General features: G+C 40.5%; 1 protein-coding gene across 5 annotated transcripts in view; it reads left to right on the forward strand.

Annotated features, from left to right (window-relative positions):
• LOC139756702 (uncharacterized) overlaps nucleotides 1-24,405 on the forward strand; it is a 294,843-nt gene that overhangs the window by 134,471 nt on the left and 135,967 nt on the right. For all 5 annotated transcript variants that reach the window (XM_071676596.1, XM_071676758.1, XM_071676671.1 and 2 more), the window contains exons 11-12: nucleotides 13,742-13,886; nucleotides 20,792-21,237. In XM_071676596.1, the coding sequence (XP_071532697.1) occupies nucleotides 13,742-13,886; nucleotides 20,792-21,237 (591 nt within the window). The remainder of the gene's footprint in view (nucleotides 1-13,741; nucleotides 13,887-20,791; nucleotides 21,238-24,405) is intronic.

Consider the following 24,405-nt stretch of genomic DNA (forward strand, 5'->3'; position numbering starts at 1 on the left):
CTCATTCTCTCCATGTGCCCAAACCATTTCAAAACACCCTCTTCTGCTCTCTCAACCACGCTCTTTTTATTTGCACACATCTCTCTCACCCTTACGTTACTTACTCGATCAAACCACCTCACACCACACATTGTCCTCAAACATCTCATTTCCAGCACATCCATCCTCCTGCGCACAACTCTATCCATAGCCCACGCCTCGCAACCATACAACATTGTTGGAACCACTATTCCTTCAAACATACCCATTTTTGCTTTCCGAGATAATGTTCTTGACTTCCACACATTCTTCAAGGCTCCCAGAATTTTTGCCCCCTCCCCCACCCTATGATCCACTTCCGCTTCCATGGTTCCATCCGCTGCCAGATCCACTCCCAGATATCTAAAACACTTCACTTCCTCCAGTTTTTCTCCATTCAAACTCACCTCCCAATTGACTTGACCCTCAACCCTACTGTACCTAATATATATATATATTGGGGATGAGAGAGCTTGGGAAGTGAGTCAGTTGTTGTTCGCTGATGATACAGCGCTGGTGGCTGATTCATGTGAGAAACTGCAGAAGCTGGTGACTGAGTTTGGTAAAGTGTGTGGAAGAAGAAAGTTAAGAGTAAATGTGAATAAGAGCAAGGTTATTAGGTACAGTAGGGTTGAGGGTCAAGTCAATTGGGAGGTGAGTTTGAATGGAGAAAAACTGGAGGAAGTGAAGTGTTTTAGATATCTGGGAGTGGATCTGGCAGCGGATGGAACCATGGAAGCGGAAGTGGATCATAGGGTGGGGGAGGGTGCGAAAATTCTGGGAGCCTTGAAGAATGTGTGGAAATCGAGAACATTATCTCGGAAAGCAAAAATGGGTATGTTTGAAGGAATAGTGGTTCCAACAATGTTGTATGGTTGCGAGGCGTGGGCTATGGATAGAGTTGTGCGCAGGAGGATGGATGTGCTGGAAATGAGATGTTTGAGGACAATGTGTGGTGTGAGGTGGTTTGATCGAGTAAGTAACGTAAGGGTGAGAGAGATGTGTGGAAATAAAAAGAGCATGGTTGAGAGAGCAGAAGAGGGTGTTTTGAAGTGGTTTGGGCACATGGAGAGAATGAGTGAGGAAAGATTGACCAAGAGGATATATGTGTCGGAGGTGGAGGGAACGAGGAGAAGAGGGAGACCAAATTGGAGGTGGAAAGATGGAGTGAAAAAGATTTTGTGTGATCGGGGCCTGAACATGCCGGAGGGTGAAAGGAGGGCAAGGAATAGAGTGAATTGGAGCGATGTGGTATACCGGGGTTGACGTGCTGTCAGTGGAGTGAATCAAGGCATGTGAAGCGTCTGGGGTAAACCATGGAAAGCTGTGTAGGTATGTATATTTGCGTGTATGGACGTATGTATATACATGTGTATGGGGGGGGTTGGGCCATTTCTTTCGTCTGTTTCCTTGCGCTACCTCGCAAACGCGGGAGACAGCGACAAAGTTTAATAAAAAAAAAATATATATATATATATATATATATATATATATATATATATATATATATATATATATATATATATATATATATATATATATATATGGGTGATTATTGGTGCCTTGCACCTGGTCTTGAGAAGTAAGAACATTAGAGGCAAGTGTTTTAGGAGCAGCTGAGTCAGTGTGTTAGCAGCTTTGATGCATGAGACCGGGTTATAGTGATGGGTGATTTGAATGCAAAGGTGAGTAATGTCGCAGTTGAGGGTATGATTGGTGTATATAGGGTGTTTATTGTTGTAAATGGAAATGGTGAAGAGCTTGTAGATTTGTGTGCTGAAAAAGGAGTGGGGATTGGGAATACCTGGTTTAAAAAGAGAGATATACATAAGTATATGTATGTAAGTAAGAGAGATGGCCAGAGACTGTTACTGGATTACGTGTTAATTGATAGGCGCGTCAAAGAGAGACTTTTGGATCTTAATATGCTGAGAGGGGCAACTGGAGGGATGTCTGATCATTATCTTGTGGAGGCGAAGGTGAAGATTTGTAGAAGTTTTCAGAAAAGAATAGAGAATGTTGGGGTGAAGAGAGTAGTGAGAGTAAGTGAGCTTGGAAAAGAGATTTGCATGAGGAAGTACCTGGAGAGATTAAGTGTAGAATGGAAAAAGATGAGAGCAAGTGACATAAGGGGAGTAGGGGAGGAATGGGATGTATTTAGGGAAGCAGTGATGGGTTGTGCAAAAGATGCCTGTGGCATGAGAAAGGTGGGAGATGGGAAGATTAGAAATGATATTGAATGGTGGGATGAAGAAGTAAGATTGTTAGTGAAAGAGAAGAGAGAGGCATTTGGATGACTTTTGCAGGGAAAAAGTGCAAATGACTGGGAGATGTATAAAAGAAAGAGGCAGGAGGTCAAGAGAATGGTGCAAGAGGTGAAAAAGAGGGTAGATGAGAGTTGGGGTTAGAGAGTATCATTAGATTTTAGGGAGAATAAAAAGATGTTTTGGGTGGAGGTAAATAAAGTAGATAAGACAAGAGAAGAAATGGGAACATCGGTGAAGGGGGCTAATGGGTGGGTAATAACAAGTAGTGGTGAAGTGAGGAGATGGAGTGAGTATTTTGAAGGTTTGTTGAATGTGTTTGATGATAGAGTGGCAGATGTAAGGTGTTTTGGTTGAGGTGGTGTGTGAAGTGAGAGGGTCAGGGAGAATGGTTTGGTAAACAGAGAAGAGGTAGTGAAAGCTTTGCGGAAGATAAAGCTGGCAAGGCGGCGGGTTTGGATGGTACTGCAGTGGAATTTATCAAAAAAGGGGGTGACTGTGCTATTGACTGGTTGGTGAGGACATTCAATGTATGTATGGTTCATGGTGAAGTGCATGAGGGATTGGTTTAATGCATGCATAGTGCCATTGTACAAAGGCAAAGGGGATGAAGGTGAGTGCTCGAATTACAGAGGTATAAGTTTGTTAAGTATTCCTGGGAAATTATATGGGAGGGTATTGATTGAGAGGGTGAAGGATTGTACAGAGCTTCAGATTATTGGGGAAGAGCAGTGTGGTTTCAGAAGTGGTAGAGGATGTGTGGATCAATTGTTTGCTTTGAATAATTTATGTGAGAAACACTAAGAAAAGCAAATGGATTTGTTTGTAGCATTTATGGATCTAGGGAAGGCATATGATAGAGTTGATAGAGATGCTCTGTGGAAGGTATTAAATTTTTGTGGGAGGTAAGTTGCTAGAAGCGGTTAAAAGTTTTTATCAAGGATGCCTTAGTAAGGCATGTGTACGAGAAGGAAGAGAGGAAAGTGATTGGTTCCCAGTGAATGTTGGTTTACGGAAGGGGTGCGTGATGTCTCCTTGGTTGTTTAATTTGTGTATGGATGGGGTTGTTAGAGAGGTGAATGCAAGAGTTTTGAAGAGAGGGGCGAGTATGCATTCTGTTGTGGATGAGAGAGCTTGGGAAGTGAGTCAGCTGATGATATAGCACTGGTGGCTGATTCGGGTGAGAAACTGCAGAAGCTGGTGACTGAGTTTGGTAAAGTGTGTGAAAGAAGAAAGCTGAAAGGAAATGTGAATAAGAGCAAGGTTATTAGGTACAGTAGGGTTGAGGGACAAGTCAATTGGGAGGTAAGTTTGAATGGAGAAAAACTGGAGGAAGTAAAGTGTTTTAGATATCTGGGAGTGGATTTGGCAGCGGATGGAACCATGGAAGCGGAAGTGAACCATAGGGTGGGGGAGGGGGCGAAAGTTCTGGGAGCGTTAAAAAATGTGTGGAAGTTGAGAATGTTATCTTGGAAAGCAAATATGGGTATGTTTGAAGGAATAGTGGTTCCAACAATGTTATATGGTTGCAAGGCGTGGGCTAGAGATAAGAGTTATGTGGATGAGGGTGGATGTGCTGGAAATGAGATGTTTGAGGACAATATGTGGTGTGAGGTGGTTTGATCGAGTAAGTAATAATAGGGTAAGAGAGAAGTGTGGTAATAAAAAGAGTGTGGTTGAGAGAGCATAAGAGGGTCTATTGATGAAATGGTTTGGTCACATGGAGGGAATGAGTAAGGAAAGATTGACAGAGAGGATATATGTGTCAGAGGTGGAGGGACGAGGAGAAGTGGGAGACCATATTGGAGGTAGAAGGATCTAGTGAAAAGGGTTTTGAGTGGTCGGGGCCTGAACATACAGGAGGGTGAAAGGTGTGCAAGGAATAGAGTGAATTGGAACGATGTGTTATACCGGGGTCGATGTGCTGTTAATGGAGTGAACCAGGGCATGTGAAGCGTCTGGGTTAAACCATGGAAAGTTTTGTGGGGCCTGGGTGTGGAAAGGGAGCTGTGGTTTCTGTGCATTACACATGACAGCTAGAGACTGAGTGTGAATGAATGTGGCCTTTGTTGTCTTTTCCTAGTGCTATCTCGTGCGCACATGGGGGAAGGGGGTGCCATTTTATGTGTGGCGGGGTGGCGGCGGGAATGAATGAAGGCAGCATGTATGCATATGTACATGTGTATATATGTATATGTATGTGTATTTATATGTGTGTATACATTGAAATGTATAGGTATGTATATGTGTGTGTGTCGGCATTTATGTACATACATGTGTATGAGGGTGGGTTGGGCCATTCTTTCATCTGTTTCCTTGTGGTACCTCACTAATGCGGGAGACAGCGACAAAGTATAATAATGAAAAATATAGCCTTCCTGAACTGGTTGCATTCATAATTCTCTCCACATGTTCAAACCATTTCAGCACACCCTCTTCTGCTCTCTCAACCCAACTTTTGTCATTTCCACACATTTCTCTCACTCTTTCATTACTTACTCGATCAAACAACCTCACATTGTCTTCTATCATTTCATTTCCAACACATCCACCCTCCTTCGTACAACCATATAATATTGTTGGAACTACTATTCCTTCAAACATGCCCTTTTTGTTCTTTGAGATATGATTCTTTCCTCCACACATTATTCATTGCTCCCAGAACCTTCGCCCCCTTCCCCCATCCTTTGACTCACTTCCACTTTCATGGTTCCATCCGCTGCTAAGTCCACTCCTAGATATCTAAAACACTTCATTTCCTCCAATTTTTCTCTATTCAAACTTGAATCCCAATAACTTGTCCCACAACCCCACTGAACTTAATACCTTTGCTCTTATTCACATTTACTCTCATCTTTCTCCTGTCACACACTTTTCCAAACTTGGTCATCAGCCTCTGCAGTTTCTCACACGAATCAGCCACTAGAGCTGTGTCATCTGCGAACAACTGACTCACTTGCCAGGCCCTCTCATCCCCAACAGACTACATACTGGCCCCTCTTACCAAAACTCTTGCATTTACCTCTCTAACCACCCCATCCATAAACATATTAAACGAACATGGGGACATCACACACCCCTGCCGCAAACCAGACATTCACTGGGAACCAATCACTCTCCTCTCTTCCTGCTCGTACACATGCGTTACATCCTTGATAAAAACTTTTCACTGCTTCTAGCAACTCACCTCCCACACCATATATTCTTAAAACCTTCCACAAAGCATCTCTATCAACCTCACCCTCTGCCTTTTCCAGATCCATAAATGCTACATACAAATTCATCTGTTTTTTTATATTTCTCACCATACAATCTTCAAAGCAAACACCTGATCCACACATCCTCTACCACTTCTGAAACCACACTGCTTCTCCCCAATCTGATGCTCTGTACATGCCTTTGCCCTCTCAGTCAGTACCCTCCCATATAATATCCCAGGAATATTCAAGGATTTTATGTATCTGTAGTTTGAACACTCACCTTTATCCCCCTTGCCTTTGTACAATGGCACTATGGATGCATTCTGCCAATCCTCAGGCACTTCACCATGATCCATACATACAATGAATAACCTTTCCAATCAGTCAACGACACAGTCACCCCCTTTCTCAATAGTTTCAACTGCAGTACTGTCCAAACCCACTGCCTTGCCAGATTTCATCATCCGCAAGGCTTTCATCACATCTTCTCTCTTAACCAAACCATTCTCCCAGACCCTCTCACTTCACACACCACCCCAGATAAAACATTCTACATTTGCCACCCTATCATCTAACACATTCGAGAAACCTTCAAAATACTCACTCTGTCTCCTCACTTCATCACTACCTCTTATCACGTTCCCTCTTGCCCCCTTCACCGATGTTCCCATTTGTTCTCTTGTCTTACACATGATATTTATCTCCTTCCAAAACATTTTTTTATTCTCCCTAAAATTTAATGATGCTCTCTCACCCCAGCTCTCATTTGCCCACTTTTCAACCCTTACACCTTCCTCTTGACCTCCTGCTGCTTTATCTTAGACATTTCCTGATCTTTGCACTCCTTCCTGTATATAAACCAAACACCTCTCTTTTCTCTTTCAGTAACAGCTGTACTTCCTCATTCCACCACTCTACCCATATTTCTTCATTCCACCACTCACTACCCTCTCTAATCTGCCCACCTCCAACCTTTCTCATGCCGCTTGCATCTTTTGCACGTGCCATCACTGCTTCCCTTAATACGTCCATTCCTCACCCACTCCTCTCATGTCATTTGCCCTCACCTTTTGCCATTGTACACTTAATCTCTCCAGGTACTTGTTCACACAAGTCTCCTTTCGAAGCTCACTTACTCTAACCATTATCTTCTTCCTGACATTCTCTCTTCTTTTTGAAAACCTTTACAAATCCTCACCTTTGCTTCCATAAGATAGTGATCAAACATCCTACCAGCTGCTCCTCTCTGCACATTAACATCAAAAAGTCTCTCTCTTACATGCCTATCATTTTACATGTAATCTAATAATGCCCTTTGATCATCTCTCCTCCTCACATACATATACTTATGTATGTCTCTCTTTTTAAACCAGGTATTCCCGATCACCAGCCTTTTTTCAGCACACAAGTGCACAAGCCCCTCACCATTTCCATTCACAGCACTGAATCCCCCATGTACACCTATTATATCCTCAACTGCCACTTTGCTCACCTTCGCATTAATAGCACCCATCACTTATACCTGGTTTTTGTGCACCAGAGCTGCTGACACACTCTCTCAGCTTCTCCCAAAACACTTGCCTCTCATGATGTTTCTTCTCATGACCAGGTGCATAAGTACCAGTGATCACTCATCTCTCTCCATCCAATTTCACTTTACCCACATCAGTCTAGGATTTACTTCCTTACACTCTATCACACACTTCCACAACTCCTGCTTCAAGAGTAGTGCTACTCCTTTAGCTATTGTCCTCCCACCAATCCCTGACTTTACTCCCATGACTTTTCCAAACCATTCTTCCCCTTTACCCTTGAGTTTCATTTCACTAGGAGCAAGAACAGCCAGGTTTCTTTCCTCTAACACGCTGCCTATATATCCTTTCTTATCTTGCTTACATCCACACACTGCTAGAAGCAGTAGAAAGTTTTTATCAAAGGTGTAAGGAATGTGTACAAGTAGGAATAGAGGAGAGTGATTGGTTCCCTGTGAAGGTCGGTCTGCGGCAGGGATGTGTGATGTCCCCATAGTTGTTTAATTTGTTTGTGGATAGGGTAGTTAGGGAGGTAAATGCAATAGTTTTGGAGAGAGGGGCAAGTATGCAGTCTGTAGTGGATGAGAGAGCCTGGAAAGTGAGTCAGTTTTTGTTCACTGATGATACAGCACTGGTGACTGATTCGAGTGGTAAATGGCTGAAGTTGGTAACTGAGTTTGGAAAAGTGTGTAAAAGGAGAAAGTTGAGAGTAAATGTGATTAAGAGCACGGCTATTAGGTTCAGCAGGATTGAGGGACAAGTTAGTTTTGATGTAAGTTTGAATGGAGAAAAATTGGAGGAAGTGAAGTGCTTTACGTATCTGGGAGTGGACTTAGCAGCATATTGAACCGAGGAGGTGGGAGTGAGTCGTTGGGTGGGGTAGGGGGCAAAGGTTCTGGTAGAGATGAAGAATGTGTGGCAAGAGAGAATGTTATCTCGGTGAGCAAAAATGGGTTTGTTTGAAGGAATAATGGTTCCCACAATAATATTTGGTTGTGAGGCATGGGCTATAGATAGGGTTATACAGAGAAGGGTGGATGTGTTGGAAATGAAATGTTTGAAGACAATTTGTTGCGTGAGGTGGTTTGATCGAATAAGTAATGAAAGGGTAAGATAGATGTTTGGCAATAAAAAGAGTGTGGTTGAGAGAGCAGAAGAGGGTGTGTTAAAATGGTTTGGACATATAGAGAGAATGAGTAGAAAATGGTTGATAAAGAGAATATATGTGTTGGAGGTGGAAGTGGGAGACCAAATTGGAGGTGGAAGGATGGAGTGAAAAAGATATTGAGCAATCGGGGCCTGAACATTAAGGAGGGTGAGAGGCATGCAAGGAATAGAGTGAATTGGAGCTATGCGGTATACTGGGGTAGACATGTTGTCAGTGGACTGAACGAAGGCATGTGAAACTTGTAGGGTAAACCATTGAAAGGTCTATGGAACCTGGATGTGGATAGTGAGTTGTGTTTTTGGTGCATTACACAAGACAGATAGAGACTGAGTGTGAACAAATGTGACCCTTTTTATTTTGTCTGTTTTCCTGGTGCTATCTTGTTGATGCAGGGGGTGGCAATGCTGTTTCCTTTGGGGTGAGGAATGAATGAAGGTGAGCTAGTATGAATATGTACATGTGAACATATGTTATGGCTGTGTATGTGCATGTATATGTGTATATGTTGGTATGTATATGTACATATATGTGTGTTTCTGTATATATGTGTGTATATGAGTGGATGGGTCATCCTTTATCTGTTTCCTGGCACTACCTCACTGATGCGGGAAATGGCGATCAAGTATAATGAAATGAATCATGATTCTTACTTCATAGATGGCATTGTCTTTGTTTTTCCTGTGTCATGACATTTTTAGTGTATGGTCTATGTCCAAGAATTCACTAAAGTTTTCTTTCCTTTGCTGGATGAGCTGTGGCTTCTTTAGTAGGTCTGCAATTCTTTTTTGCCTCCTGTAAAGTGATTGTCTTTCTTGTTCTGTCATAGATCTTTTGTGGTTTCTTTTCAGTGGTACATTTCTGTTGCATGTTTGGAGCACCAGAGTGGTCATGTCATTCACACATTCCTCCTTTGTTTTGGTACATAGCAGGGTTTCCCTTTGTGTCACAGACATCTCATTAATTCAATCCTCCTAGTTTATCCATTTACTATTAAAACTGAAATTACTGAAAATACCTCCTCTGTGTAAGTGTGTTTTGACCAGGCAGTTTGACATCCCAACTTGTTTTTTCTCTGATAAGGTTATGATCAGAGTTCAGGATTTTTAAGAGATGGCAATGTCTTATATTAGTTGCATGTTATTTGTAAAGATTAAGTTCATATGGTTGATTTTGTTATTTGTTGGCTGAGGGAGAACTTTTCACATAGAATAAGCTGTTCATCTGAGCTAGTTCCAGTGTCAGCATTTTTCTGATGTGATGTTATTTTTTTGCCTGTCTCCATTTATGTGTGGTGGGTTGACCTCTCTTAAGACAAGTATATTTGAGAGTGCATTTCCAGAGAGGTTAAGACATGATTCTATTTTTATTTGATCCATTAATTCATGATGCTTTGCATCTGGTTGTCTGCAGTGACTAGATTTGGGTTTTGAATCTTGACAGTGAATGCTTCTGCTACATTTGAGGAGTTCAGGAGTCACTTGTTATAAGAGTATCTGCTACATACCGTTTAACTTCTTCATATGATCTTCTAGTCATGTTGCATCTGTGCAGGTTTTAGTTTGGGATCCACCCCTCCACTGTTCATATGGTCATTTGTGTCTGTTTCAGTTAAGGTTGTAAGTACTGCATATGACTCTCTCCTCTTCCTAGGGATAAGGAAGGAAGAAAGCTTTCCATGCATTTCCTCTGTGTCATAGAAGGTGACTGAAAGGGATGGCAGTGGGGGACTGGAAATTCTCCCTTACAGTTTTGCTTTTCCAAAAGAAGGAGCAGAGAAGGGGGGCTTATGGGGCTAAGTGAGGAGTCTTCCCTTTAAGGCTCTGTCATTTGTTCCGGAATACTACCTAACTAATGCTAATGTAGGAAATGGTGAATATATATGTGAAAAGTATGACTCTCAGCAAACCACTTTTAAATGGGATTTTATTTTTTATTTTTTATTTTTTTTTTTTTTTATACTTTGTCGCTGTCTCCCGCGTTTGCGAGGTAGCGCAAGGAAACAGACGAAAGAAATGGCCCAACCCCCCCCCATACACATGTATATACATACGTCCACACATGCAAATATACATACCTACACAGCTTTCCATGGTTTACCCCAGACGCTTCACATGCCTTGATTCAATCCACTGACAGCACGTCAGCCCCGGTATACCACATCGCTCCAATTCACTCTATTCCTTGCCCTCCTTTCACCCTCCTGCATGTTCAGGCCCCGATCACACAAAATCTTTTTCACTCCATCTTTCCACCTCCAATTTGGTCTCCCTCTTCTCCTTGTTCCCTCCACTTCCGACACATATATCCTCTTGGTCAATCTTTCCTCACTCATCCTCTCCATGTGCCCAAACCACTTAAAAACACCCTCTTCTGCTCTCTCAACCACGCTCTTTTTATTTCCACACATCTCTCTTACCCTTACGTTACTCACTCGATCAAACCACCTCACACCACACATTGTCCTCAAACATCTCATTTCCAGCACATCCATCCTCCTGCGCACAACTCTATCCATAGCCCACGCCTCGCAACCATACAACATTGTTGGAACCACTATTCCTTCAAACATACCCATTTTTGCTTTCCGAGATAATGTTCTCGACTTCCACACATTCTTCAAGGCTCCCAGAATTTTTGCCCCCTCCCCCACCCTATGATCCACTTCCACTTCCATGGTTCCATCCGCTGCCAGATCCACTCCCAGATATCTAAAACACTTCACTTCCTCCAGTTTTTCTCCATTCAAACTCACCTCCCAATTGACTTGACCCTCACCCCTACTGTACCTAATAACCTTGCTCTTATTCACATTTACTCTTAACTTTCTTCTTCCACACACTTTACCAAACTCAGTCACCAGCTTCTGCAGTTTCACACATGAATCAGCCACCAGCGCTGTGTCATCAGCGAACAACAACTGACTCACTTCCCAAGCTCTCTCATCCCCAACAGACTTCATACTTGCCCCTCTTTCCAAAACTCTTGCATTTACCTCCCTAACAACCCCATCCATAAACAAATTAAACAACCATGGAGACATCACACACCCCTGCCGCAAACCTACATTTACTGAGAACCAATCACTTTCCTCTCTTCTTACACGTACACATGCCTTACATCCTCGATAAAAACTTTTCACTGCTTCTAATAACTTTCCTCCCACACCATATATTCTTAATACCTTCCACAGAGCATCTCTATCAACTCTTATCATATGCCTTCTCCAGATCCATAAATTGTTTTATGTGCTTTAAGTTCCTGTGTGTTGGGGTATAGGAAGTACATTACATGGCTTGTCTGTGTGTTATTTTAGGGGTTGATATGCTCTGTTCTGCTGAAAGTAGTAGAGTGATTTTAGTTTCCTCACCATTCTCAAGAGGGGTCAGTGTCATATCCTCTTTTGATAGTTCTCTAGTTTTCTAGCATTTTGTTATTCATTTTGTGGTGATGATTTAAGATTTCTCCAGTTTTTAGTTTGTGATGAAATTAGTGGTTGAATTGATAAGATGGTGATGGATTGAAATTCAGCTTTTTTTTTTTTTATAGGGCCAAATTTTTTTGGATGGCATTGTGATAGTTTTATTGAAATGTGTCTTCCATCATATTTTTTGAAATGTGTCTCTTCATCATATGTGGAGTTAAATGAGTGTGAAGAAGTACGAGAGCACTGGTTCTATGTGTTGTGTGAATTGGAGTCAGTTTTGATTATTGTAATTAAGTTTAGGTCTTCTTGTAAGTATTGTGGACTGTGATTGGGGGTCACGAGTGATCCTTCACATTGTTTTGGTTTTTCAAGATGGTGAACATAATGTCAAGGTCAGAAATATGGGGAAGTCATTTACTGTGAATGGCAGTATGATAGGTAAGTTGTGGTTTTTGGTCATGGTAAGTTCATCTGTTTGGTCTTGTTTATGGACATTTTGTTTCATGTGTTTGGTTAGAGGGCTAGATTTTTTGTCTAATCTGCTGTTTTGAAGTTTAGGTTGTTGGCACATGGTTGATAGCTAATCAGAAGGGCAGGAATTGGCTTTGATGTGTATATGTTTATTGCATTTTGGGCTGCATTATCATCTGTGAATGGATATGATTTTTTTTCTATAAGCTATTCTTTTTGAGCAGTTTGCTTGTGAAATGGATGCTTTTGCTTACGATGGAAGAGAGATCATTGCTGCTAATATTGTTCTGTCTCTTGCTGAACAAATGATTGGTTAGGAAAGTTGTCTTGATTTTGTTTATAGTAACTCACATGCTTATGTAATTGCTTCTTTTTTTTTCATTTTGGAGTAAGTTGGGCCAATGTTTCCATTGTAAACACATCTGTACACAAGATGCCTCTGTTGCATCCAGTCTCTAAATCAGTCAGGCATCCTCATGTGAAATATTTTTTTGTCTTAATATGTTTTCTCTGCATCTGTTTTTCCACAATCTTCCTTGCATCATTGTACTCTTAACTGTATTACTATATATCTTTTTGGCTAATCTTTCATAAGCCATACATCCTAAATAACTGTGCCATCCTGATTGGCTTTCTAATCATTTGTTTACACCACATATTCTCTTATTTTGATTTTCCATCTGTCTTCCTGATTCCATTTGTGGTACTCTTATTATTCTATCCCTACATACAAAGTCTTAGGATAAATTCATGCAAGATTCTGGCTTACTGTGCACTTAACCCTTTAAGAGCCATGGTTGCAGATTATTGTTGCTTTTAGTTTAACCACTGCTTTACTCAAATTCTGCGAGCATTGTAAAATCTCATCTGGTCATAGCAACCCAGGCAAAGGAGCAACTTCAAGGTCTTGTTAACCCTCTTAGTATGAGCAGGGGATAATCATATCATTCATTTGATGCACATCTATTGTGCTGGTACATCTTCCTGTCCTGTCAGCCCAGCCTTTAGGGCACACTGTGCCCCTACTGCCTGTATAAGCACTCTTATGCCCTTTGATGTGAGGAGAGTACTGGATGAGCTTTTTTGGATGGGAAAGAAAATCCCTCATTCTGATACATTTGAAGAGGAGTGAAGTGGAAATGTGCATTGTTGGTGATGACAGCACACTTCTGAGAAAGGGAGGTTGGCCTCACAGAAGACTAGCAGGATCAAAGATGGTTCTGATGTGTTTGTATGGCTAGAAGATGGTAACTGTTGGCTCAAAGTACATATCTATGATAACTGTGATTGCAGGACTGTAATTTTCTAAAACTAAAGCCATACTTTTCTTACATTCTTTTTCATCCTCCTCTATTTTGTCCACCATGCCTTCTGATTTGACCGACGGGATGGCATCCTTAGTTTGAAAAATATGTAGTAACACATATTCCCTTGTAAAAGTTTGTGCATGCAGACATACATATACCCTTCTAATACCAGATATTGTTTTATCATTCATCACCTAATGGAGGCTGAACAGCTGGGTTGGCTGTGAGGTGGCTACCCTGTCAATGACTTAGACACAGGCCCTTGTGATTTGCATGTGACATTACCAATCATTACACTAGTAATGAATAGAGAACTATTCATAGCAAGTTTCAGTAAATGCATGTTCTTTTTCTCAGATTCCACGCAATACACGGTTGCTATACCTACATGCATACCAGAGCTACTTGTGGAATGCTGTGGCATCTCGACGTATCCAGAAATATGGCCTTAAGGTGCTTCCTGGGGACATAATTCGTAAGAAGGGAGACACTGTTGAAGAAGGTTAGCACCGCAGGTATTCTAGCTGATAAAAGTTTACAAGAAGCATATCATGTTTTTATTCAAGCAGGAGTTTCTTAATGAAATTGATATTATAAAATGGATTCTCAAGGAAGATGGCAGTACATATTTTTTTTGTTTTTGTGAACAGATGTGTAGTATGTCATTTCATACTGTAGGGGCCAAGTTTCATGTGATACTTGTTTTACTTTGGTGATCCATCATGCTAAGGTCATATACTGTAGTGACAACATTCTCAGAGCAAGTTTAGGTACCTTCATTGGTAGGCAGCACATAAGCCAAAAGTCTGCTTCAGGTTCATGAATTATGTACTTCATGAGTTGTTCTGTATTAGAAAGAAAATTATGCTTCGTCTGATTGAAACCATACTAATTGCACGACAGAATTTGCCTTGTGACTTTTCCATAAATCTTCCATTTATGGATTTAGAAAATATTGTGTATTGTTGTTGATGCATTAGTGTCTGAAGATCTTGTTTGCACCATGTTTGACCCATTAATTCTTTTCGTTGGTTATACCATATGTCATTTTTTGATCATTGTGTATTGTATGCTACATGCAGCATTAGATACATAGCCCCTTCCTTTATTTTTTTACTTTTTTTCAGTCTAGGCTGCTATTTCTTGTTTTTCCAGGAGATGCTGCCATTGCTTGGGATATATTGTCCTTCACTCAGGTGGGATATGTTGAAGTAATGCCTTAGTTTATCACATTAAGTCATACAGTGAGATGTCGCTTGAAAGATAAAGAAATTAAGGAAATATTGAGACTATGGCAGTATGATGATATAAATACCTTTAACACTATATGTTTACTAGTTCTCTTCATCAAGGGAAAATGATGACTGCAGTGAATGGTGATGAAAAGTTTTAATTTCTGCTCTTGCTGTGACTTGTTCTCGTATTTTGAACTTAGGGCTTGAATTGATACTGGAGTGAGTTGGGGTGGAGTGAGGGAAGCAAATTAACTCCCTTTTTTCTTTTTTTCTTTCATACTATTCGCCATTTCCCGCGTTAGCAAGGTAGCGTTAAGAACAGAGGACTGGGCCTCTGAGGGAATGTCCTCACCTGGCCTCGTTCTCTGTTCCTTCTTTTGGAAAATAAAAAAAAAAAAAAAAAAAAATTAACTCCCACCCTTCCTATATTCATGACTGCTGTGATCACTTCCCTAATATTCTGAATCTGTTTTTCACCTGTAGTCCATCCTGCTGTAATTACACAATCTCACCCCCATTTAGTTCATCTGGTCACACTGTCATAAATATATCTATTTTAATGGCACCTCCCCCTCCAGCAGCCCCTTCTAAGTGTAAATACTGTCACCTTTCCTTTGCTTTTCTGTTCTGATGGTACTATAATTGTCTCTCCCATAGACAGAGAACTCTCTTTGGTTTCCATTTCTCCTCTTAACTCCACCATGGATGACTAGCATTCCTTTACCTTCTGATGCTCCCCTTATTAATACTGTGCCCCTCCCTGTAATCTGTACTTGGACTGTTCAAAAAATGCCTTCTTTCTCTGAAGTCAAGCAAGGGCATCCACCCCAGTGAACTGAAAGATTTTGCCTCTGAACTTGTACCTGTGCTAACTTGTCTGTTCTGTTTCTGTTTAAAAATCAAAACTTTCCTTCTCCTAGGAAGCATGTGTGGATACATCCTATCCCTAGGAAGGGTGACTTTTCTGACTGCCTCTACTATCATCGTATTGCTTTGATATTTACCATTTCCAGTCTCTGAATCCCTCCTCAACTCCCATATCCGTAGACACCTCAAAACTCAGACTTCTCTCTGATCCCATTATGGCTTCCATAAGGCAAGATCCACAGGTGATATAATTTCTTATCTTGCTAATGTTTGGGCATCATCCCTGATTGACTTTGGGGAGTCATGTGTAATTACCCTTTACATAGCCAAAGCTTTTGACAGGGTGCGACAGAGGGATCTCATCTCTATGCTCCTGTCCTTTGGCTTCCCACCCTCACTTTGCATCTCAGTATCTACCTTCCTCTTTGGCTGATCTATCTCTGTGATCGTTGATGGATCAGCCTCCTGCACCCTTTCTCCATCTCTGCCCTGTCCCCTATACTTTTTCTCCTTTTTTCAATGATTTCCTCTCTTCCACAGATAATCAAATGTACTCATACGCTGACGACTCAACACTGCATTCTTCCCCATCCTTTAGTTCTGCTTCTTCTCTCACTTGATCTGCATCTTGTCTTGACACAGCCTTCTCAATAAACTCAGACTTAGACAGGATATCTCTGTGGCATGGATGAAATCTAGTTCAGTTTAATGCCTCCATGACCCAGTTTCTACTCATCTCTGATTTGAAAACTCCTCACAACTCTCATCTCTCCTTTGACAGTTCTATAATTCCACCTCTTGACTCTATGAATACACTTGGTATACTGTAATATCCACTCTTTCTTGGAAACCTCACATTATGGAAATAGCTAAATCTGCCTCTAAGTAACTTGGTGTCCAGATTAGATGTCTAAACTTTCTTTTGAACAGTTGCTTTGTTAATACAAAGGATTGACTCAGCCTTGTGGAGAGTGCTGCTCTCACATCTGGGTTGGTTCTAGCTCTACATCCTTGCTTGACAGAGTTTAGTTGAAAGTTGTCCGACTTATAAACTGTCCCAGGCTAACTTCCAAACTTGACGCTCTTACCCTACACCACAATGTTGGTTCACTTCCCTCTTTTATAGATATTACTTTGGTTTTTGCCCCTGAGAGTTGTCTCCTTGTGTGCCCCAATCACTAGCTAGAACACTCAGTACTCACTAGAACAGTCAGTACTCAGCAAGCTGCTGCATCACTTGATTACTGTGTGGCTGTTGGCAACTCGAGGATGGGCCATTTTGATAAATGTGTCTTTCCATACACCTTGAAGCTTTGGAACTCTTTACTTTCTTATGTCTTTCTCAATAACTATGACCTGGCACATTTTAAAAGATAAGTTGTACTAGGTTTTCACTTCCTTCAAAATTTGTAAGTGCTCTCCCTTGTCTCTTCTTTTTCCCTTTCATAATCCTATCTATGATGAGGGCTTTTGTCCTTGACTAGAGCCTTCAACATAAAAAAAAAGTAGAGGAATGTTTATTATCTATGTGACCCCCTGAATTATCTTATTCAGCAATTGTTGTTTTGTCACAAGTAATGTTGACCAGATTTGATGGATACTTAATGAAATTGTGGAGGTAAGGACTTGAAGTGCAGAGTAGGATGTGGTAGAGTGAGGGCTACTGGGAAGTATAGAAATATGAACTAGGCTTATTTACAATACTCCATGAATCGTCTGATACAGTAACTGTTGCCGTACTACAGGTAAATATGAAGAAATCTAATGGATACTTGCTAAAGAATAATGGCTGTAAGGGCTTGAGATACTGCTAGAGTGAGATAGGGTGGAGCGAAGGTTCATGTGAGGTAAAGGGAGGTGCTTTAGGATTGTCTATGTTATTTCATGGTGGTATGGGCTTGAAGTATTGTGGAGTGGGATGTGGTGGAATGAGGGTAACTAGGAGGTATAGGGAGGTGAACTAAGTTATTTAGGTCATTTCCTGAATTATCACAGGCACTGCAAATGAAAGTTAGTGAATGTTTACCAAACAAACATGGTTGTAAGGGTTTGAGGTGCTTTTGGAATGAAATTAGGTGGAGGTTGGGTTACTTGGAGTTAAGGGGAGATGATCTAGGCTTCTCTGTATACCTCTTGCATTATCTGATTTAACAACTATTGTTTAGCACAGGTAATGCAAAGTTCATAAAGGTACAGATTCTGATTTTTATAATTATGCATTCTTCAGTTTAACTCAGATTCACAGTAGCTGTATATTCCATTATGTAATATTTTCTAAAAATTAACATTTCTAACAAGTATATTGTGTGTTGCTATAAGAAAAGTTGGTGATTTTTGGAACATTGGAAAATAAAGTTAAGGGAAGGGGTTAAACAACAGAAATGTGATGTTCCTTGTTTGTTTTGGAAATAGAACATAGTACTACTCAGCTGGGTATTGGAAGGGTTAATGAGGCTGTGTAGTGAGCCAACACTTCTTTGGTTGTCAAGTTGCACTCCTCTGACCCAGGTGGATGTCTTTTCCCTCTGCCTCACCTACATGTGGTCTACTGGCATTCTGTCCATAAACATACAGTCTCTCCTTAAGGGTCAGACATAACATTTAACAACACTTAACTCACACAGCTCATTCTTGGTAACTTTAGATTTACATGCTATGAGCACTATGCACTATCCCTGCCTTTTGGCAAAATAGTAGGAACAATAGAGATAAGTAGTAGATAGGAACATTTAGGTAGGAGTATTAGATAGATACATTAGTTGGAAATAGGAGGTGGGAGCATTAAGTAGAATTAGTAGGTTAGGACATTAGGCACATTAGGTAGATGCATTAGGTTGAAGTAATCAGGAGGAACAGTAGGTAGAAGCTTCTGCAAACACTGTGCTAGAGTTGCCCTCTGCTAGTGGCCTTTTAGGGGTGAGGCACTAAAGGCTGAGAAGTGGCACTGGAATTCACTAGTTATGCAGACTCTATTGCCATGGCCTCCCACTAGAGGGAGCTCCAGAAGGGAACAGGGTTCAGAAATATAGATAGATGGATAGGTTCAAGCAGATGTAGAGGATGAGTGAAGAAAGACTGTCAAAGATGTACTGTGTGTATCAACAGTGGAGGGAGCAAATGGGAAGTGAAAGACTGAGGAGTTGGAAGGATGGAGGGGAAGGGAAAGAAACTTTGGGAGTTTTGGGATGTGAGCATCCTAAAGGGTCTTAGGCATGCTTTGAATAGATTGAAGTGGATCAGTGTGGAATATGGTTGGTGATTTGCTGCCACTGGGCTATACCAGGTTTGTCAAGCAGTCAGGATAAACTTTGGGGTATATCTGTAGATGGTAGTCTATTGTTTTGATAAATTTCAATGGACAGGTAGAGATTGGTTGTATGTAAATGAGGCTTTTGTTTGTATGTCTCTGACATCATCTCACTGAGATAGAAAAGCGAATTAGCTGTAAAGAGTAGATATTCTTTGTCCATCTGTTACCATACATAGATTACTGTATATTTTTCTCATCTTTCAAGACTGTATAGTTATGATTCTTTTAATCTTTCTTGGTACTTCAGGTGTTTCATTCCATTGATTTTACTTTTATAGTGTTTCACGATTCCTTGTAGCTTATGTTTTTCATGTTTGGTTAGTGCCTATACACATGCAGTTGTATTCAGTTTTGTTTCCTGTGTAGAATGTTCTCCATCAGCTTTGTGTCGTAGTGAAAGTTCTCTTTACCACAATCACTCATTACTTGGCACAGTTGTCTTGCCACTGTCCTCTTTGAATAAAATGTTCTTGTCTATTTTGACTTTCAGATCTTTGAGATTTGCTTCACTTTCTGTCCTTTTCACTGTTTGGCATTTTTTATGTTGTTGTGTATATATCAGTAATCCTTCCCATTAGGCTAAGTTACAACTCGTACCTCCCCAGTGCAGATATGGTACATGAATGAATGACCATCTAATTTTTGGCAAAATAACCATTGAGATGTAAAACACACTTAAACAATAATGATATACACAGAAACTCGTAATATTGTGTATTCTATGAAGTGGCAAGCAGATACCTCACCCATGGTATCAGAAGGGCAAACGTATTTACAGTGCTTGCTGACAGATAAATCAATATGTCTCAAGGCCCATGGTGACCTCTGTTATGCATGTACACAACCATCAATACAGGACATGCCTAAATAGCTGAAGAATGGTGAAAATACATTATGAATCAACTTAACAGATGGCCTGACCCATGTAGTGACAAAGGGCAGGTAGACATAGTTATGCAGTAAATCAGTGGACAGAAAAGCCTTATTTCAAGGCCATTGTCACATTTGTAAAGTTCCGGTGAGTTTCAGTTTAATTGTACCATCTTCGGTAAATTTTGAGTATCTTCATGGCTGATAACTCTGAACAACTTTAAAACACAGGTGTTGGTGCAAAAGATGTGGTCATGGATAACAAATTATGATTTTTTTCACATGTACTCTATGTGAATGTTTTGTGGCCTTTGAAAACATAGGATTAGTAGCCTGCTTTTTAAGATGCCATGTTTAAATTATTAAAAGCAGTTTCCTGTACAGAAACATAAAATGAATGCGGAGAACAGGAAAAGGGTTTATTGTTTCGTGGATTATTTTTCCAATTTTTCTTAATGAAATTTATTAAGGTTCTAGCCTACCCATTTATGAATTATATCTTTTTGCATTTTTTGTTCTGATCTGTTTACTAATACTTTGATTTTTCTTTAAACTATGGTCCAACTTAGTTTTTCTTCAGTGTTTTGCTTCTTCACAAATGAAACTCCATAGTTTACTTTGTTAAATGCCTAGCATAGTTGAGAAAATGTATCAGTTCCATTTCCTTATGTTTTTTCTGTAACTGCTCTTGAGCATTATCTGTCGAATAGTAAATTTCTAATGCTTTTAAAACCTCAAACCTATAGATAAAGATCTACCCAGTATAATTGAAATGTTGGTATCATGACTTAAGACACAACTGCTGTTAGAAAGCCTTTAGAAATACTCTTCAGACCTATTTGGCCATATGTATGGAAATTTATTTAGAACATCCTTTTGTCTTGGAGCATCAAACCTATTCAAATGAAATCCCTTGGAAGTACCACAGGGACATTTTTTACCTTATGTGGGAGGACAGTAAGGAAATAGCATTTCTCAGGTAATGTTCCTGAGTAGTTGTCTCATCCAAAGGGTAATCTTACGTAAAATATAATCTGAATTGTTTGTTATTTTGTGTGTACTGGAGGAAAGTAGTTTAAGGCCTATGATTTTTGCTGTTATCATGATACCTTTTATCTCTTCCAGAGTTGCCAGTTACTACTCCTTTCAGTAATGAAGGCACCAACAGTGAGAAAGAGAAAGTGGGAACACATTGGTGGAATGCTGAAGTTACAAAAGCTGTACAGGAAAAGAAGGAAGCTTACTTTTTGAAAATGCAAACAGAAGGGGTGAGTGAAGAAGAACAAAAGGAACGTCAAAAGAGGTATCAAGAAGCAAAACAGAGAGCTAAGAAAGTGGTAAGAGAAAGCAAGAGAAAAGCAGAAGAAGAGCTAGGAAAATATTGGGCTAAACTCAAAACATTACCACCAGAAGCAGTAGAAGAAGAAAGCAATGACGATAACACCTCAGATGGGGAAAATATTGATCTGGAGGCAAAAGCTGAAATAGAGGGTGAGGACACACATGGTCACAAAACAACCAACATACACTTTTTAACTGAGGAAGAAGCTGAAACAGCAGATATTTTGGATGTAAGTTTTCCTTTTCTTGTTTCCATAAATGACATAAAGATCTTTGCATGTCCATTTCTATTTGCTTTCAGACAAAAGAGAACTGTAGTTTGAATTAGTTCTTCGAAATATTGTATGAACTACCCTGCAGTAGATGTAGAATATGGCTCTTCATGATATAGCTGGAAATGTGAGAATAATTGGTACTTTGTTAAAGATTAACAAGTTCATTCTTTTGTTTGTTTCTCTCAGTAAAAAACAGGATGGAATATGTAGAGTTAAACCTTGGTAATGTAGAATGTATGGGTAATTTGCCATATTACATGTAAACTAAGTCTGCTAGTGACCTCGTTCAGTGAAAGCAGACATGGCAGAATCTTTATTCATATAGATACTGTCAGTGTTGATAATGTGACAATGCCCACTAATTCAATTAATGGAGAACTTTGCATGTTGTTTATCACCCTCACAGTTAGATGTGTAAGGGTTGCCTCACCACTCCTGCACAAGGGGGATAAAAGTATAGAAATACAGAAAAGTAGGAATAAGGATAGGTGGTATATACCGTATATGCTTCTCTATAAGTCTACCTTGTGTATAGGTTGACCCTTGATTTTTGGCCAAGAAATTATTAATTTGTGATATGCCTCATGTATAGGTTGACCCAAGTATTTAAGGATAATGGAACAACAAAATAGGGTAATAGAGCACCATATTTTATGGGAACATTGGTGAAGGGGGCAAATGGGGAGGTGATAACACGTAATGGTAGGGTTAGAAGGAGATGGAGTGAGTATTTTAAAGGTTTGTTGAATGTGTTTGATGATAGAGTTGCAGATATAGGGTGGTTTGATTGAGATGGTGTGTGAAGTGAGAGGGTCAGGGTGAATGGTTTGGAAAAAGAGAAGAGGTAGTGAAAGCTTTGCGGAAGATGAAAGCTGGCAAGGCAGCGGGTTTGGATGGTATTGCAGTGGAATTTATTAAAAAAAAAAGGGGGTGACTGTGTTGTTGACTGGTTGGTAAGGATATTCAGTGCATGTATGGTTTATGGTGAAGTGCCTGAGGATTGGCAGAATGTATGCATAGTGCCATTGTACAAAGGTAAAGGGGATAAAGGTGAGGGTTTAAATTACAGAGGTATAAGTTTGTTGAGTAGTCCTGGGAAATTATATTGGAGGGTATTGATTAAGAGGGTAAAGGCATGTACGGAGCCTCAGATTGGGGAAGAGGAGTGTGGTTTCAGAAGTGGTGGAGGATGTGTGGATCAAGTGTTTGGTTTGAAGAATATCTGCGAGAAATACTTAGTAAAACAAATGGATTTGTATGTAGCATTTATGGATCTGGAGAAGGCATTTGATAGAGGTGGTAGAGATGCTTTGTGGAAGGTATTAAGAGGATATATATGTGGTGTGGGAGGTAAGTTGTTAGAAGCATGGAAAAGCTTTAATCAAGGATGTAAGGCATGTGTATGAGTAGGAAGAGAGGAAAGTGATTGGTCCCCAGTGAATGTCAGTTTGTGGCAGGGGTGAGTGATGTCTCCATGGTTGTTTAATTTGTTTATGGATGGGGTTGTTATACAGGTGAATGCAAGAGTTTTGGAGAGAGGGGCAAGTATGCAGTCTGATGTGGATGACAGGGCTTGGGAAGTGTCACTTGTTGTTCGCTGATGATGCAGTGCTGATGGCTGATTCGGATGAGAAACTGCAGAAGTTGGTGACTGAGTTTGGTAAGGTGTGTGATAGAAGAAAACTGAGAGTAAATGTGAATAAGAGCAAGGTTGTTAGGTTCAGTAGGTTTAAGGGACAAGTTAATTGGGAGATAAGTTTGAATGGATAAAAACTGGAGGTAGTGAAGTGTTTTAGATGTCTGCGAGTGGATTTAGCAGTGGATGGAACCATGGAAGTGGAAGTGAATCACAGGGTGGGGAGGGGGCGAAGGTTTTGGGAGCGTTGAAGAATGTGTGGATGGCGAAAACATTATCTCAGAGAGTGAAAATAGGTATGTTTGAAGGAATAGTGGTTCCAACAATGTTATATGGTTGCAGGGCATGGGCTATAGATAGGGTTGTGCAGAGAAAGGTGAATGTGTTGGAAATGAAACGTTTGATGACAATATGTGGTGTGAGGTAGTTTGATTGAATAAGTAATGAAAGGGTCATAGAGATGTGTGGTAATAAAAAGAGTGTGGTTGAGAGAGCAGAAGAGGGTGTATTGAAATGGTTTGGTCACATGGAGAGAATGAGTGAGGAAAGATTGATAAAGAGGATGTGTATGTCAGAGGTAGAGGGAACGAGCAGAAGTGGGAGACCAAATTGGAGGTAGAAGGATGGAGTGAGAAAGATTTTGAGTGATCGGGGCCAGAACATGCAGTAAGGTGAAAGGCGTGCAAGGAATAGAGTGAATTGGAACGATAGGGTATACTGGCGTCGATGTGCTGTCAGTGGATTGAACCAGGGCATGTGAAGCATTTGGGGTAAACCATGGAAAGATTTTGTCGGGCCTAGATGTGGAAAGGGAGCAGTGGTTTCGGTGCATTACACATGACAGCTAGAGACTGAGCGTGAACGAATGTGGCCTTTGTTGTCTTTTCCTAGCTCTGCCTCGCACACGCATGGTAGAAGGGAGGTGACATTTCACATGTGGCGGGGTGTTGACGGGACTGGATGAAGGCAGCAAGTATGAATATGTATATATGTATATATTTATAAATGCTACTTACAAATCCATTTGCTTTTCTAAGTATTTCTCACATACATTCTTCAAAGCAAACACCTGATCCACACATCCTCTACCACTTCTGAAACCACACTGCTCTTCCCCAATCTGATGGTTTGTACATGCCTTCACCCTCTCAATCAATACCCTCCCATATAATTTCCCAGGAATACTCAACAAACTTATACCTCTGTAATTTGAGCACTCACTTTAATCCCCTTTGCCTTTGTATAATGGCATTATGCAAGCATTACGTCAATCCTCAGGCACCTCACCATGAGTCATACATACATTAAATAACCTTACCAACCAGTCAACAATACAGTCATCCCCTTTTTTAACAAATTCCACTGCAATACCATCCAAACCCGCTGCCTTGCCGGCTTTCATCTTCCACAAAGCTTTTACTACTTCTTCTCTGTTTACCAAATCATTTTCCCTAACCCTCTCACTTTGCACACCACCTCGACCAAAA

This window comes from Panulirus ornatus, chromosome 1, assembly GCF_036320965.1.
Source record: "Panulirus ornatus isolate Po-2019 chromosome 1, ASM3632096v1, whole genome shotgun sequence".
NCBI classification, from domain to species: Eukaryota; Metazoa; Arthropoda; class Malacostraca; order Decapoda; family Palinuridae; genus Panulirus; species Panulirus ornatus.